The 10,796-nt window shown below is 55.8% G+C and overlaps 2 protein-coding genes across 2 annotated transcripts; both read left to right on the forward strand.

Moving 5' to 3' along the window:
• Positions 1-1,271: 1,271 nt before the first annotated feature.
• On the forward strand, positions 1,272-5,850 carry ABB37_09781 (hypothetical protein; the record flags this gene model as incomplete). The annotated part of the gene is made up of 1 exon (XM_015809413.1): positions 1,272-5,850. Exon 1 carries the CDS (start codon positions 3,424-3,426, stop codon positions 5,848-5,850), a length of 2,427 nt encoding a protein of 808 aa, XP_015652088.1. The 5' UTR covers positions 1,272-3,423.
• An 889-nt stretch (positions 5,851-6,739) lies between these two features.
• On the forward strand, positions 6,740-8,545 carry ABB37_09782 (putative mitochondrial hypothetical protein; the record flags this gene model as incomplete). The annotated part of the gene is made up of 1 exon (XM_015809414.1): positions 6,740-8,545. The coding sequence occupies one exon, from the start codon at positions 6,740-6,742 to the stop codon at positions 8,543-8,545; it is 1,806 nt and encodes a 601-aa protein (XP_015652089.1).
• Between the last annotated feature and the right edge of the window lie 2,251 nt (positions 8,546-10,796).

Raw genomic sequence — 10,796 nt, forward strand, 5'->3', positions numbered from 1 at the left:
GAGCTGGCGTTGCGGAGACCTGTGTACGTGGGTCTCTCCCCCTCACCTTCTCCTCTGCGCTCTTTGATCAGCATTTATATATGCATATACATATATTGAGGAGTGTCGCCTCACATCAGTAGAAAGATGTCCAGACGCTTTCTTTCTTTAATGCGGCTACTACTACTACCTATTTCCCTGTAAGCCTCTTCTGTTACTTGGGTGAGTTGGCAGTTTATTCTGGTGTGTTCTAAATATATATATATATATATATGTATCGATAAATATTTGGCAAAGGTGGTGGCGGTACTGTGCGGTTGTGTGTTTCTTCTCTTTTCTTTTCTTTTTTGGGAGGGGGGAAGGGGGGCTTTCTTGCGGTGTTTCCGCGCCGCCCACCCCCTCCGGGTGTGTGTGAGCGTGTGTGTGTGCCCACATCATCAAAACAACAGCGGGTCACTGGAGTAGGCCTTCTGGTGATCTCAGCGCTGCACGTTAGAGTTTTAATGTCGATCGTTTGGTGCTTCGTGTGGCGGCGGCCTTTGCAATGATCCGGGTGGCCCTCCTCTACGTGTTCTTGGCCGCTGTTATTTCTTTTCTTCGTTCTTGCTCTTGTGGTTTTTGGGGGATTTGGTGGACACGTGCTACGCACCTGGGCTTTGTGGCGTGTTAAAAGACGAAGACACCCGACAAACTGTAAAGCGAGAAGAGGATAGGGACTCAGCAGCGCCTACCTGCGTCGCACAGCCACGTTGCAGGTGTGTTTTATATATAAACCGTCAGGATTAAGCAAATACCAAAAAAAAAGGACGGCGCGCGTTTCACTTCGTGTAGCTTCTCACAACGACATGGTGCAACCTCTCTCTCTCTCTTTGCGCTCTTTCAGACTTCCACAGCACACACGCACACACACACGCTCAGAGAACGTGTTGGCGGTGGGTCCTCTTACACGGTGCAGATCCGGTCAAGCGACGATCTCTCTCGCGCGGTGTATGCGCCGGCGCGCAGGCGCGCTCTTCTCTGTTCCTTGTTAGCGGGAGTACAACTCAATCACCCCTCACCTCTCACCCTCCGTTTCGCTTCGCTCTGCCGTTTTCCTCTTTGGTGTTGCAAACACACATACCAAACGTATGTTGTTGTTGTTGTTGCTATTAAATACACGCAACTCGGTGGCATTTCCCTCCTCTCCCTGTTGCGTCGCCTCCTTTTTTTCTGGTTCTCTCTCTCCGACCATCACTCGGCCACCTCCCCTCCTCAATGACGGACGGACACGCCGAACACACGGGCACACACGCAGTACGCGCAAACTCACGCCGTTCATCATCCAACCCGGCCAACTGTACCTTTCCCTCCCGTGACGCCAATTTTTTTTTTTGCAGATGGCGTAGCAGATAAAGGAATAGCAAAAAAGAAGGAAAAAAAAGGGAAGTGCTAAACCCATTCCTCCCCAATCCGCTATCATTAACTCTTGTTTAAAAGGGAAAAAGTCTTCGTTCCTGATTTCTAATTTCCACATATATATATATTTCCCCTCTCGATACGCTTTCGTGTCTCGTAATACTATTAGTAGTACTTTTTTTGTTTTCATTTAGTTTTCTTTTTCTAATAACAAAAGAATTCTGTTTTTCGCTTACTGTTGCCTCTTGTTGTGCTATGCTTGTGACGAACCTTATGCTCACCCGAAGCAGGATAAAGCCGCGCTACATGCCCCTCACCTAACATTAGTCGTTCTTCTTCTTTTTCTTTTATCCTTCCTGTCACCGCGTTGACTGACTCCCTCCTTCCCTCTCTCCCTCTCTCTCTCTCACACAGATCCGCCTGTGCTTGTATGTGTCTGTGTCTGTGTGTGTGTGTGTGTTTGTTTGTTTGACTAATTCAGTCAAGCAACACGATAAAGGTATTTTTTAAAACCATCTTTAAAGAAAAGAAGAAGGAACACCAGCACGTGTAAAAGCCTTTTTGTTTTCACTTACATTTGTTTTTCCTCTTCACAGAATTAGTGAAGAGAAAGAAGAAAGAAGAAAGAATCGCCACGCTGCACCGCTTTTCTTGTTGTTCAACGTTGTTCTCTTGCATTATAGTCTTTCCTTTTGTTTTTTGCCTTCTCGAGAGCACAAGACACACACGCACGTACGCGCGCTCTTTCGCATACTTCTCCACGTCTTTCGTTTTCCCCTCGCCTACTCTTCTTCCTCTTTCTTGCTGCTCTTCAATCGTAGAGCGTTGTGCGATCGTCGCTGAGGAAGCGCTCGAGTTTGTTGAGAACGGCGCTCAGTCCCCTACACGTGGCGAGTTCCGGATCTGTGTCGCTTTAGAACCTCCCTCTTCCCATTTCCGTCTTCCTTGGAAGGGTGCTTACTTCGTAGAGAAAAGGGAGAAATATAAATAATAGTTGTGAAGGTTTGCATAGTTCCCTGCACAGGAGTGTTTTTTGTCTTTATTGAAGTAAGTGAGCCAAAGAACACATACGTATACAAGTAACTCTGTTTTTCTATTCCCTCTTTCCCACTTTCTCTCGTCGTCGTCTCCGCGAGTGTGTCTATGTGTTGCCGCTGTCAAACCTTGGTTCCTTGTCGCTGATCTTTTCTGTGTGGAGGTGAAGAAGAAAAACAAAAAGCTTACATATATATTCCGGCGAATCATTGGAAAGCTGCAGCTGCCTGAAGGGAGCTCTCCGTTTCTCATTACCCTCCACCGTCTTTCTGAGGGGGGTTCTGTTTGGAAGCGGACACATAAACAAAGTATTTTCGTATTTTTAACTGGTGTTTCTTTTTCAAGTGCGAAAGGGGCCGTGCAGCGTGCGTCGTTGTCGTTCTGTTGAATGCATCTCGGCCTGCCGCCTCGCCTTCCTCTCTTTTTGCGGTGGGTGTCGCTTCCTCTACGTCTGCTTCACCTGTGCCGTAAGCGCACGCACAACGCACGCACATCGTTTACCGTAGGTCTTGTGAGGTTGTTGGCCCCGCTGCGTCTCTCTCATTCTTACAAATCCGGCTGTATTCACACATATATGCGGTACAGAGAACGAGGGGCTTCAGGTTTCGTGCGAACTCCATCGCGTGTATTTTTTTATAATTTTTTTTCCTTCTTCCTTTCGAAAGCCCACTCGCTAATTCTTGTGGCGTCGTGATTGCTTAAAGAGCAACGGTCGCAGCCTTCTTCGCACCGGTTCGTGCTTGCTTCAGTGAAGTGGGGTCGGAGTGGCTTTGGCTTGATTTTTACCTCTCGCTCCGTTGCTGTCGTCTTACATCGTCGAGTCACCCTTTTCTTTTCTTTTTGTTTTTAGCTTCCACACATCAAGCGCTTAAAGCAGCCAACGCACACCTCCTCGTTGCGGTCTGGCTGAATCGGGGTGTACAGTACGCGTGTTGGTTTCACTCCCTGCTGTCTTCCCCTCGTGTTTCTTCCTGTGTGTGTGTGTGGTGATCCACGCCTCTATATAAACAACAAATGCCCTACGCAGACCCAGCTTTCCTGGCGCAGCCGCGCGGCAGCCGCGGAAACGGAAGCAGCGCGAGCCTGGACATCTACGATGTGGCCTATCGCACCCCACGCAGTGAAGATGTGCGGTCACCCGTCAGTCCCCACGAGGAGGACCTGCACATGGCTGCTCCCACCGCCCCGTTGCTTTCGCCTACTACTGCAGCGGCAGGCAGCGATCACCACCACAGCCATCCCAACGGCAGCAACCTGCACACTCGCAGCCCCTCGCCGCAGCAGCGGTCGCTTTCCTCGCCGAGCACGAACCCCTCTGTCTGTGTTACTGCGCTGAACCGCTTGCTGGAGTGGCCCCCGCACGCCGCCGCAGCAGCAGCAGCAGCAACGACGCCGGATGCGGTGCGTCTCGTGGACAACGTGTCCTTCACCTCTGTCGTCCCCCACAGCATCCACGATGACAGCCCGCGATCGCCGACAGCGTCCGCCACCGTGCCGGCGAAGAGCCCATCCCACGCCGTCTTGCGCTGCCTACTGTCAACGATCACGCCCTCCATCGACGCCTTCCGTGCGCGACTGCGTGACATGACGTGGAAGCGCATTCTCTGGGTCGTTCTTCTTGTGGCACTCGTCATGGTTGGGAATTTCATGCAAATCGTCATGCTAAACTTCTGGCTCATCTCGTTTCCGGCGGACGGCACGCCTGGCAACTACACGGCCTTCGCCGTGCCTGGTATCTTCTTCGCTATTCTCTTTGTGCTGCTCTTCGGCGCGTACGCCGCCCTTCGCCGCCCGTCGCTGCGCTTTGCGACCCATCTGCATGGATGGGCGATTCTCGCCGGCGTTGGCTTCTGCGACGCCATCAACAGCTGGATGGCGACCTACGCGGCGACGTACACGTCCGAGGTGCTGCAGGCCCTCTTCACAAACCTCTGCCCCCTCTACGCGGTGTTTCTCGCCAAGTGGATCCTGCGCGACACCCGCCGCTACGCCAACGTCTACATCACCTCCGTCTTTGTGCTCACCATCTGCGGCATCCTGGCCGCCTCGCTGTACGGCCTGATCCGCGACCGCAACGTGAGCGAGGGGAAGTGGTGGATCCTGATCTTCTCTCTGTCGATGCCGGTGCGCGTACTCATGAACGTGTGGCAGTCACTGTACATGATCGTGTACACGCGCGATCCAAACTTCGTCTCGTGGCTGCGCGTCCGCTTTGCGGAAGAGGAGGAGGGCGAAACGCCGGCTGCCGTGGACACAGAGGGGGACCACATAACGCCCAAGACAGCAGCGGTGCGCGACTTGCATGGAGGCTGTGCTGATCCCCCATCTCATCCGTCACGCGGTGCACAGGCACCTGACTCGGCGGCCACCTCGCTAGACAACTCCTGCGATGACGACTTGATGAACGAGAAGGCCAACAGGGAAACGGCAGCACGGATGACGTGTAACAGCGGCAGGCACACACAAGACGAACTGGAATGCAAAGACGAGGTCGACGAAGCACAGCAGCACAGGCACAAGGAAGAAGATCTCGCGCTGGTGCTGACGAGTGATTTGGACAGCGACTCGGCGGTTCCCACCATCACGATCACCGCCCCCACTCCCGCATTACATGAGCATCCACCGCCACCGCCGCCGCCGCAGCAGCAGCAGCGGCATCAGGTTCGCTACGACGGCGCTTTCAAGGCGGCGCCTTCGACGAAGCACGCCGTCCTCGGCGTCGCGGATGACGGCGGGGAAGATGTGTTGCCTCCTCTGGCGAGCGATGCACCAGCCGTGGCCGGTCACGCAGACACGTTTGGCGTTGGCAGAGAGGGGGAAGGGGAGGACGATGTGTTCGGTTCCACGACAGCCGCCGCGGTGCCCCCGCTGCCGACGCAGACCCTGTTCACCGTTCGCTACCACCAAGGCGAGGACACCATCGTGAAGCTGGTGATGCTGGCCGGGGAGACTTTTCTCCAGATGTGCTTCACCCTCGCGCTGCTGCCGGCGGATGCGCTGCCGTGGTGGGGTAACAGTGCCACGGTGTCCGCCACGTGGGACAACTTCCGAGAGGGCCTGCGCTGCGTCTTCACGATCCAGGAGAACTTCTTGTACTGCTTCCTCTACACGCTCGGCTTCGTCTTTACCTACGTGGGTTGTGCCTATCTGAACCACTACAGCGCCGCGCTGTGCTCCATTGTCAGCCAGCTCTCCTCGCCCGTCACGGCGCTGATGCTGGTGATTGTGCCGAGCTGGAACGTGCAGGACGACGGGGACTCGCCGTGGTACTGCAACGTGGTCGCAATTGTGTTCTTGGCTGTCGCGGCGCTGCTCTACGTCCTGTGGGAGGAAATGACGGATCACGAAAAGATGCAGACGGAGTACGCGCTGAAGATGGAAGAGCTGCACGTGCGGCCCGCCTCGCACGAGAAACCGCACTCCCTCGTCATCAACGGATGACGGTCAAATCGGATCTCTCTGTGTGTGTGAGGGGGGTGGCGAACGAATGAAAGAGTCCCTCATCACGCACACGGTATCTCTGCATGGAGGATGTACAGCGGTGGAAAGAGAGTACAGTGCCCGACCACAAGGGCCACACGGTGGTTGTGCGCCGCGACACACTGTCGGGGAAAGAGAAGAGCAAGAGAGAAAGCGGCAAAATGCCCGAAATACACACGCTTCCGTCCGTGGAATGCAGTCGGCTGTTTTTGGTTTGTTTCGTTTTTTGCTTGTTTGATTATCTCTCCGCTATTACTGTTGTAGACTCGCGAAATGCGTGCGTATGCGTGTGTGTGTGTTGCTGTGGTGGCGGTTTCTCCGTCCTTCCATTGTCGAGTAGCTGATAACCACAACGTTCGAACTAGCTGATTGCGTGTGCGTGTGTGTGTAGGCGTATGGGTGTCTCCTTTCCACAGCGTGATACCGCGTCGCTGCAAACACACACACACGCAAATACAAATATAAAGGACTGGCTGAAGGCAACGACGCTGTCCTTCCACTTGAGGTGCTGTCGAAGCAGCCCCTCAACATCCTTCTCCTTTTTCTTTTTCTTTTTGCAGAACAACGGCATGAGCGTTGGGAAGCAGGCCACTCTCCTCCCCCTCTCCCCCCTTCTTCTTTTCATTGGAAGCGGAGCAGGAAGCACACGGCCAAGAAGAAGGAGCACCTTTTACGGCCGCGGCGTCCCCTTCATCGTTCTACGCTTCGGTGGCGCACTCGTGCCCGCCTTCCCGCAACCCCCCTGCGCCACGTGTCGCCGAAACAGGTGGGGTTCGCCTTGCCGTCGTCGTTGTAATACTAGTACTGGTATTGTGATTCATTATTTCTAAATTCTGTTTTCCACACCGTAATGCGCGGCAAAGGCCACCAACGCGCAGCCGAGAAGGCCTTCCAGCGGTGGCGCCAACTTCACGTCGACGACCTGTTCAACGGCCGACTTCTGCCAACCCCTCTCCACGCCACTCTTCGTCTTCCGATCTTCATTGCGGCATCTTCGGCCTCGTCCGCATCTCCTTCCACCTGCGACACGCCCCCACCAGCCGCAATTGTTCTCCACCTCTCCACGAACCACCGCGCCGTTGCGGACTGGTGGGGAACCGAGTACGACGACGCCTTCCTCCATGTGGGTCCACGTACGAGAGAAGGGCTGGACCGTGTTGAGGCGGACGACGCCGGCGGCAGTTCTGATGGCACGCCGTCCATCATCGCCTCCGCACGGGTGTCGGCACACGTCGGCCCGCCCGCCGCCCCGCTCGGCTACCCGGCCTACCTCGCTGCCGAGGCGAAGCAGTGGACGGAGGGGGTGCTGCGCGGGGAGACGTACGCCTACGACTACGCCTACGCGGACGGTCCGGGCGGGTTCGCCCTCGCACCACCGCCACCACCCGCGCCGTACCTGCCGCCCGTCAGGTGGCTTCGGCAGCCGCTGCTTGACGGCTTTGTGGCGCAGCGGCTGACCGCCCACACCGGCGTGACGACGGGCGCGTTGATTGACGCACGTCGCAGCGGCGCCGCGCTGTGCCGGCAGCTGCCGCCCTTCAATCTCTCCCCGTTCTACGCGTCGAGCGAGCTGCTGGACCGGTGGTGTGTCTTTGGGGAGGCTTCTGCCCTTCTTCCGACGTCTGCGGCGGGCCCTGTGCCGGTGTCCGCTCTGAGCGGACCGTCGACTGCAGCGGGGCATCACCGCCGTGCGGCGGAGCTCGCCCTGTCCGCCGCGATTTTGCCAAACTACAACGCGGCGTGGTTGAACGGTGCCGTCGTGTCGAGCCCGCGCACGGGGAAATGTGTGGTGATTGTGGGCCCGCGATCGAGCGGCAAGACGACCCTTGCCCTGCACTGCGTCGCACCCGCCACCGCGGAATCGCACCCGCGCAGCCATCACCATCGCTATCCTACTTCTAACACGGTGAGCAACAACACGAGTCATGGGGGCGACGACGTCCAGCTGCGCCTGACCGCAGCGGAACACTTTTTGATCGGTGCCGGCACACCCGTGCAGCGCATGCTGCGCCCACACATGCCCCCCAATTCTGATCTGCCTCCCCACGTCTTCCTCTGCGCGCTGCCGCACCGAGTGAAAGTAGGCATCGGTGCCGTCCTTGGCACGTTGCATCCAAATCCGTCGCTGGCCGCCGCAACTACTCTGCCAGCCTTCCTACGCACCGACGCCGGCCTTCGCACTTTCCTCGCCAATACGGACCGCGTTCTCTGGGAGATGAGTATGCATTACCACGTCTCCTTGCGCGACGTGTGCAGCAGCAGCAGCAGCAGCAGCAATGAAGCATCGTCACCGTGGCAACCAGCCGGCGTCAGCGCACTCGCCGGGGTGGTGATGCTGGACTGGAGCGTCGACGAGCTCGCCAGAGCGGCGCCGACGCCGGCGCACACGCGTGTGCGGCGTGTTCCGCTGCACGCTGGTGGACTGCCGGAGTTGCTGACGCGCGGTCGCGACTACCTCTTTCGCGGCCACTACCTCGTGCGATCCGTCTACGACGAAGCCGTCGACGGCCCGGCGCGACTGGCGGACCTTTTCGCGCAGGAGTGGGCGGCGCGGCCACCCGCCACGGGCGATGCTGCCCCGTCGCTGCACTGTGTGGAGGGCTCAGTGAACTTCAGCGCGGCCACGCAACTGGTGCGGCGTTTGCTGGCGGCATGAAGCACGCGAAGAAAGAACTGGGAAGTGTCGGGAAGAGAGAGGAACCCCCGCAACGATACGCAGAGCTTGCGAAGCACAAGACGATAAAAAAGAAAAAGGAAAAGAAAAATGAAGTGGCGTGCGTTGTGTTGTCGACCGATGTGTGAAGGCAGGAAAGGCCTTTGTTTGTTTACGGAATTGTGCTGTCTTGTGCGAACAACTCGAAGGCTGTTGCGTCGCGGGTTTTCCTTCACAGAATCGTTTTAACGCGACTAAGATGATCCGCAAAGAAGAGAAAAGCAATCCAATCACGGCAACAGACATGGAACAGGAAGTGGCGCCATCTCGCTCAGCGAATGGACCCACACACCGCGTGACATCGTCTGCTGGCCAAAAAGAAAACGCAAGCAAACGCCCGGACACCGCCGCGGCGCCTCTCCCATCCGATCCCCACCCTGCTCTCCTCTACCACCACCACCTCCCCGGGCCGGGCGGCGCGCACCGCCAGACCCAACACATACACACCAAGCCGCGCATCAGCATGCGCAACCCCGGAAAGCCTGAAACGGAGGAAAACCCACAGCGGAAAAAGAGAGGTAAGAGAAGAGAAGCGCCACCTCGGTGTCGGCGATGCGAGGAATGGAAAACAAATGAAAAAGGACTTGCGAAGTCCCCAGCCCTCGCGCGTTAACGCATCGAGAGTGGAGCACGCAAACCGTACCTTTTGTGGATGTCAGAGGGTACATCCTAAAGCCACATAACCCGCTGATTGTAGACAAGCAATCCCACAGTCCATCAACAAAATCAAAATAGGCCAACACAAGAGCAAGAGAGGGAAAATTATCCTGTTTTGGGGCGTTAGCATAAAATAAATAATAATAATAAAGTTCTTCCTTCGTGCCTTTTCGAGTCTGAGATGCGCCGCTCCGGCATCGGGCTCCGTCGATACTCCTTTCTTCTCCTGTCGCAGACTGTTGGTGGAACCTACTACCGCCACGTACGGTATTGAGAGAGCCATCGGGTGAGAATATGGAGTTCCTTCGGCATTTCTCCCTTCGCACCCCATTTGCTCGGAGCAACGAATGAGATGGCTAAAACTGCGAACGAGCGCTTAACAGCAAACACAATAAAATTAGAAGAAAAGAAACGAAGAAGCGCGAGTTAGTGCCACCTAAACTGGAGAGAGCGAAGGGCGGGGGAGAAGGATCTGCTGCAAGTGCCGGTGGCACCGGCTTCGCTGGCTCCTTCCAGACTCCGACACAACGGTTGCAACTGCCTCGTTCCTTTCCAATGGCAAGACCTGCTGCTAGCACCACTGACACAATTAGGGGCGGGTGGGTGGTGCGGGAACAGAATTAAAGCCTCAGGTAAACCGTAGAAAACAGAAAGAAAAGAAGAGGTCACAATCACCACGATTACATTCGGTTAGAACAAGCGCTATGCCTTTAGAGAAAACTAGGAATAAGAAAACTAAGAAGGGAAAGAGTATGACGCTGTCGCCGCCTTTCATTGGGGAATTAAGGTGAGCATTCCAATTTAAATAGGGGAAAGAGAATTACTGCGGATAACTAAACGATGGAGAGGTACTGCGGAACGACGAGCGAGAGGGGGGGGGCAGGCGTGCAGCAGGGGGCTCTCTTAAAAAACCTGTGCGGCCCCTGCCGGACAATATTTTGCGGCCCCCGACCCACCCCCAAAAAACACAAGAACCAACGCCGGCAGACGGGCGGCGGAAAATGGAGGGAATGCCCGGGAGAATCGGCGCGGCTAGCTGTTGTACAAACTGTCAGCAACGAGAAGGAAGGGGAAGTTAGATGCCATGCCCAGGGAGAGGAATACGGAGAACCAATTAGTCCCGACAGGGACCGCACACGACACGCCGCCATCCCTTTAGATCACGCTTACGCGACTCTCTTTTCCTTGGAGGAGACGGAAACTGAACCCTCCGTTTGCAGAAAGGCGTAATTGCAAGGTTGTCCTCGACCTTCATCTTCGGCAAACTGCCCAGAAAACTCAGGCTTCCTATTGGTCGCTGGCTCTACAACCTGTTCCATTTGGAGACCTAATTCGAGCACTGGGTTGTGGAGCATCAACTAAAAATAGAGTTGAGAGCTTTCTCCACAGGGAGGCGGAATCACCTCGCCGCCAATTCGTCGGCAAAAGAGAGAAAGGGGAATAGAGGAGAACTAAAAATATGAATAAGAACAGGCCCCACTGGTGCAAGATGCGAGTGGGCAGCGCTTTCCAACAGCAAGAGATGGAAGCTGTATTG

This window comes from Leptomonas pyrrhocoris (assembly GCF_001293395.1).
Source record: "Leptomonas pyrrhocoris isolate H10 chromosome Unknown, whole genome shotgun sequence".
Taxonomy (NCBI): Eukaryota; Euglenozoa; class Kinetoplastea; order Trypanosomatida; family Trypanosomatidae; genus Leptomonas; species Leptomonas pyrrhocoris.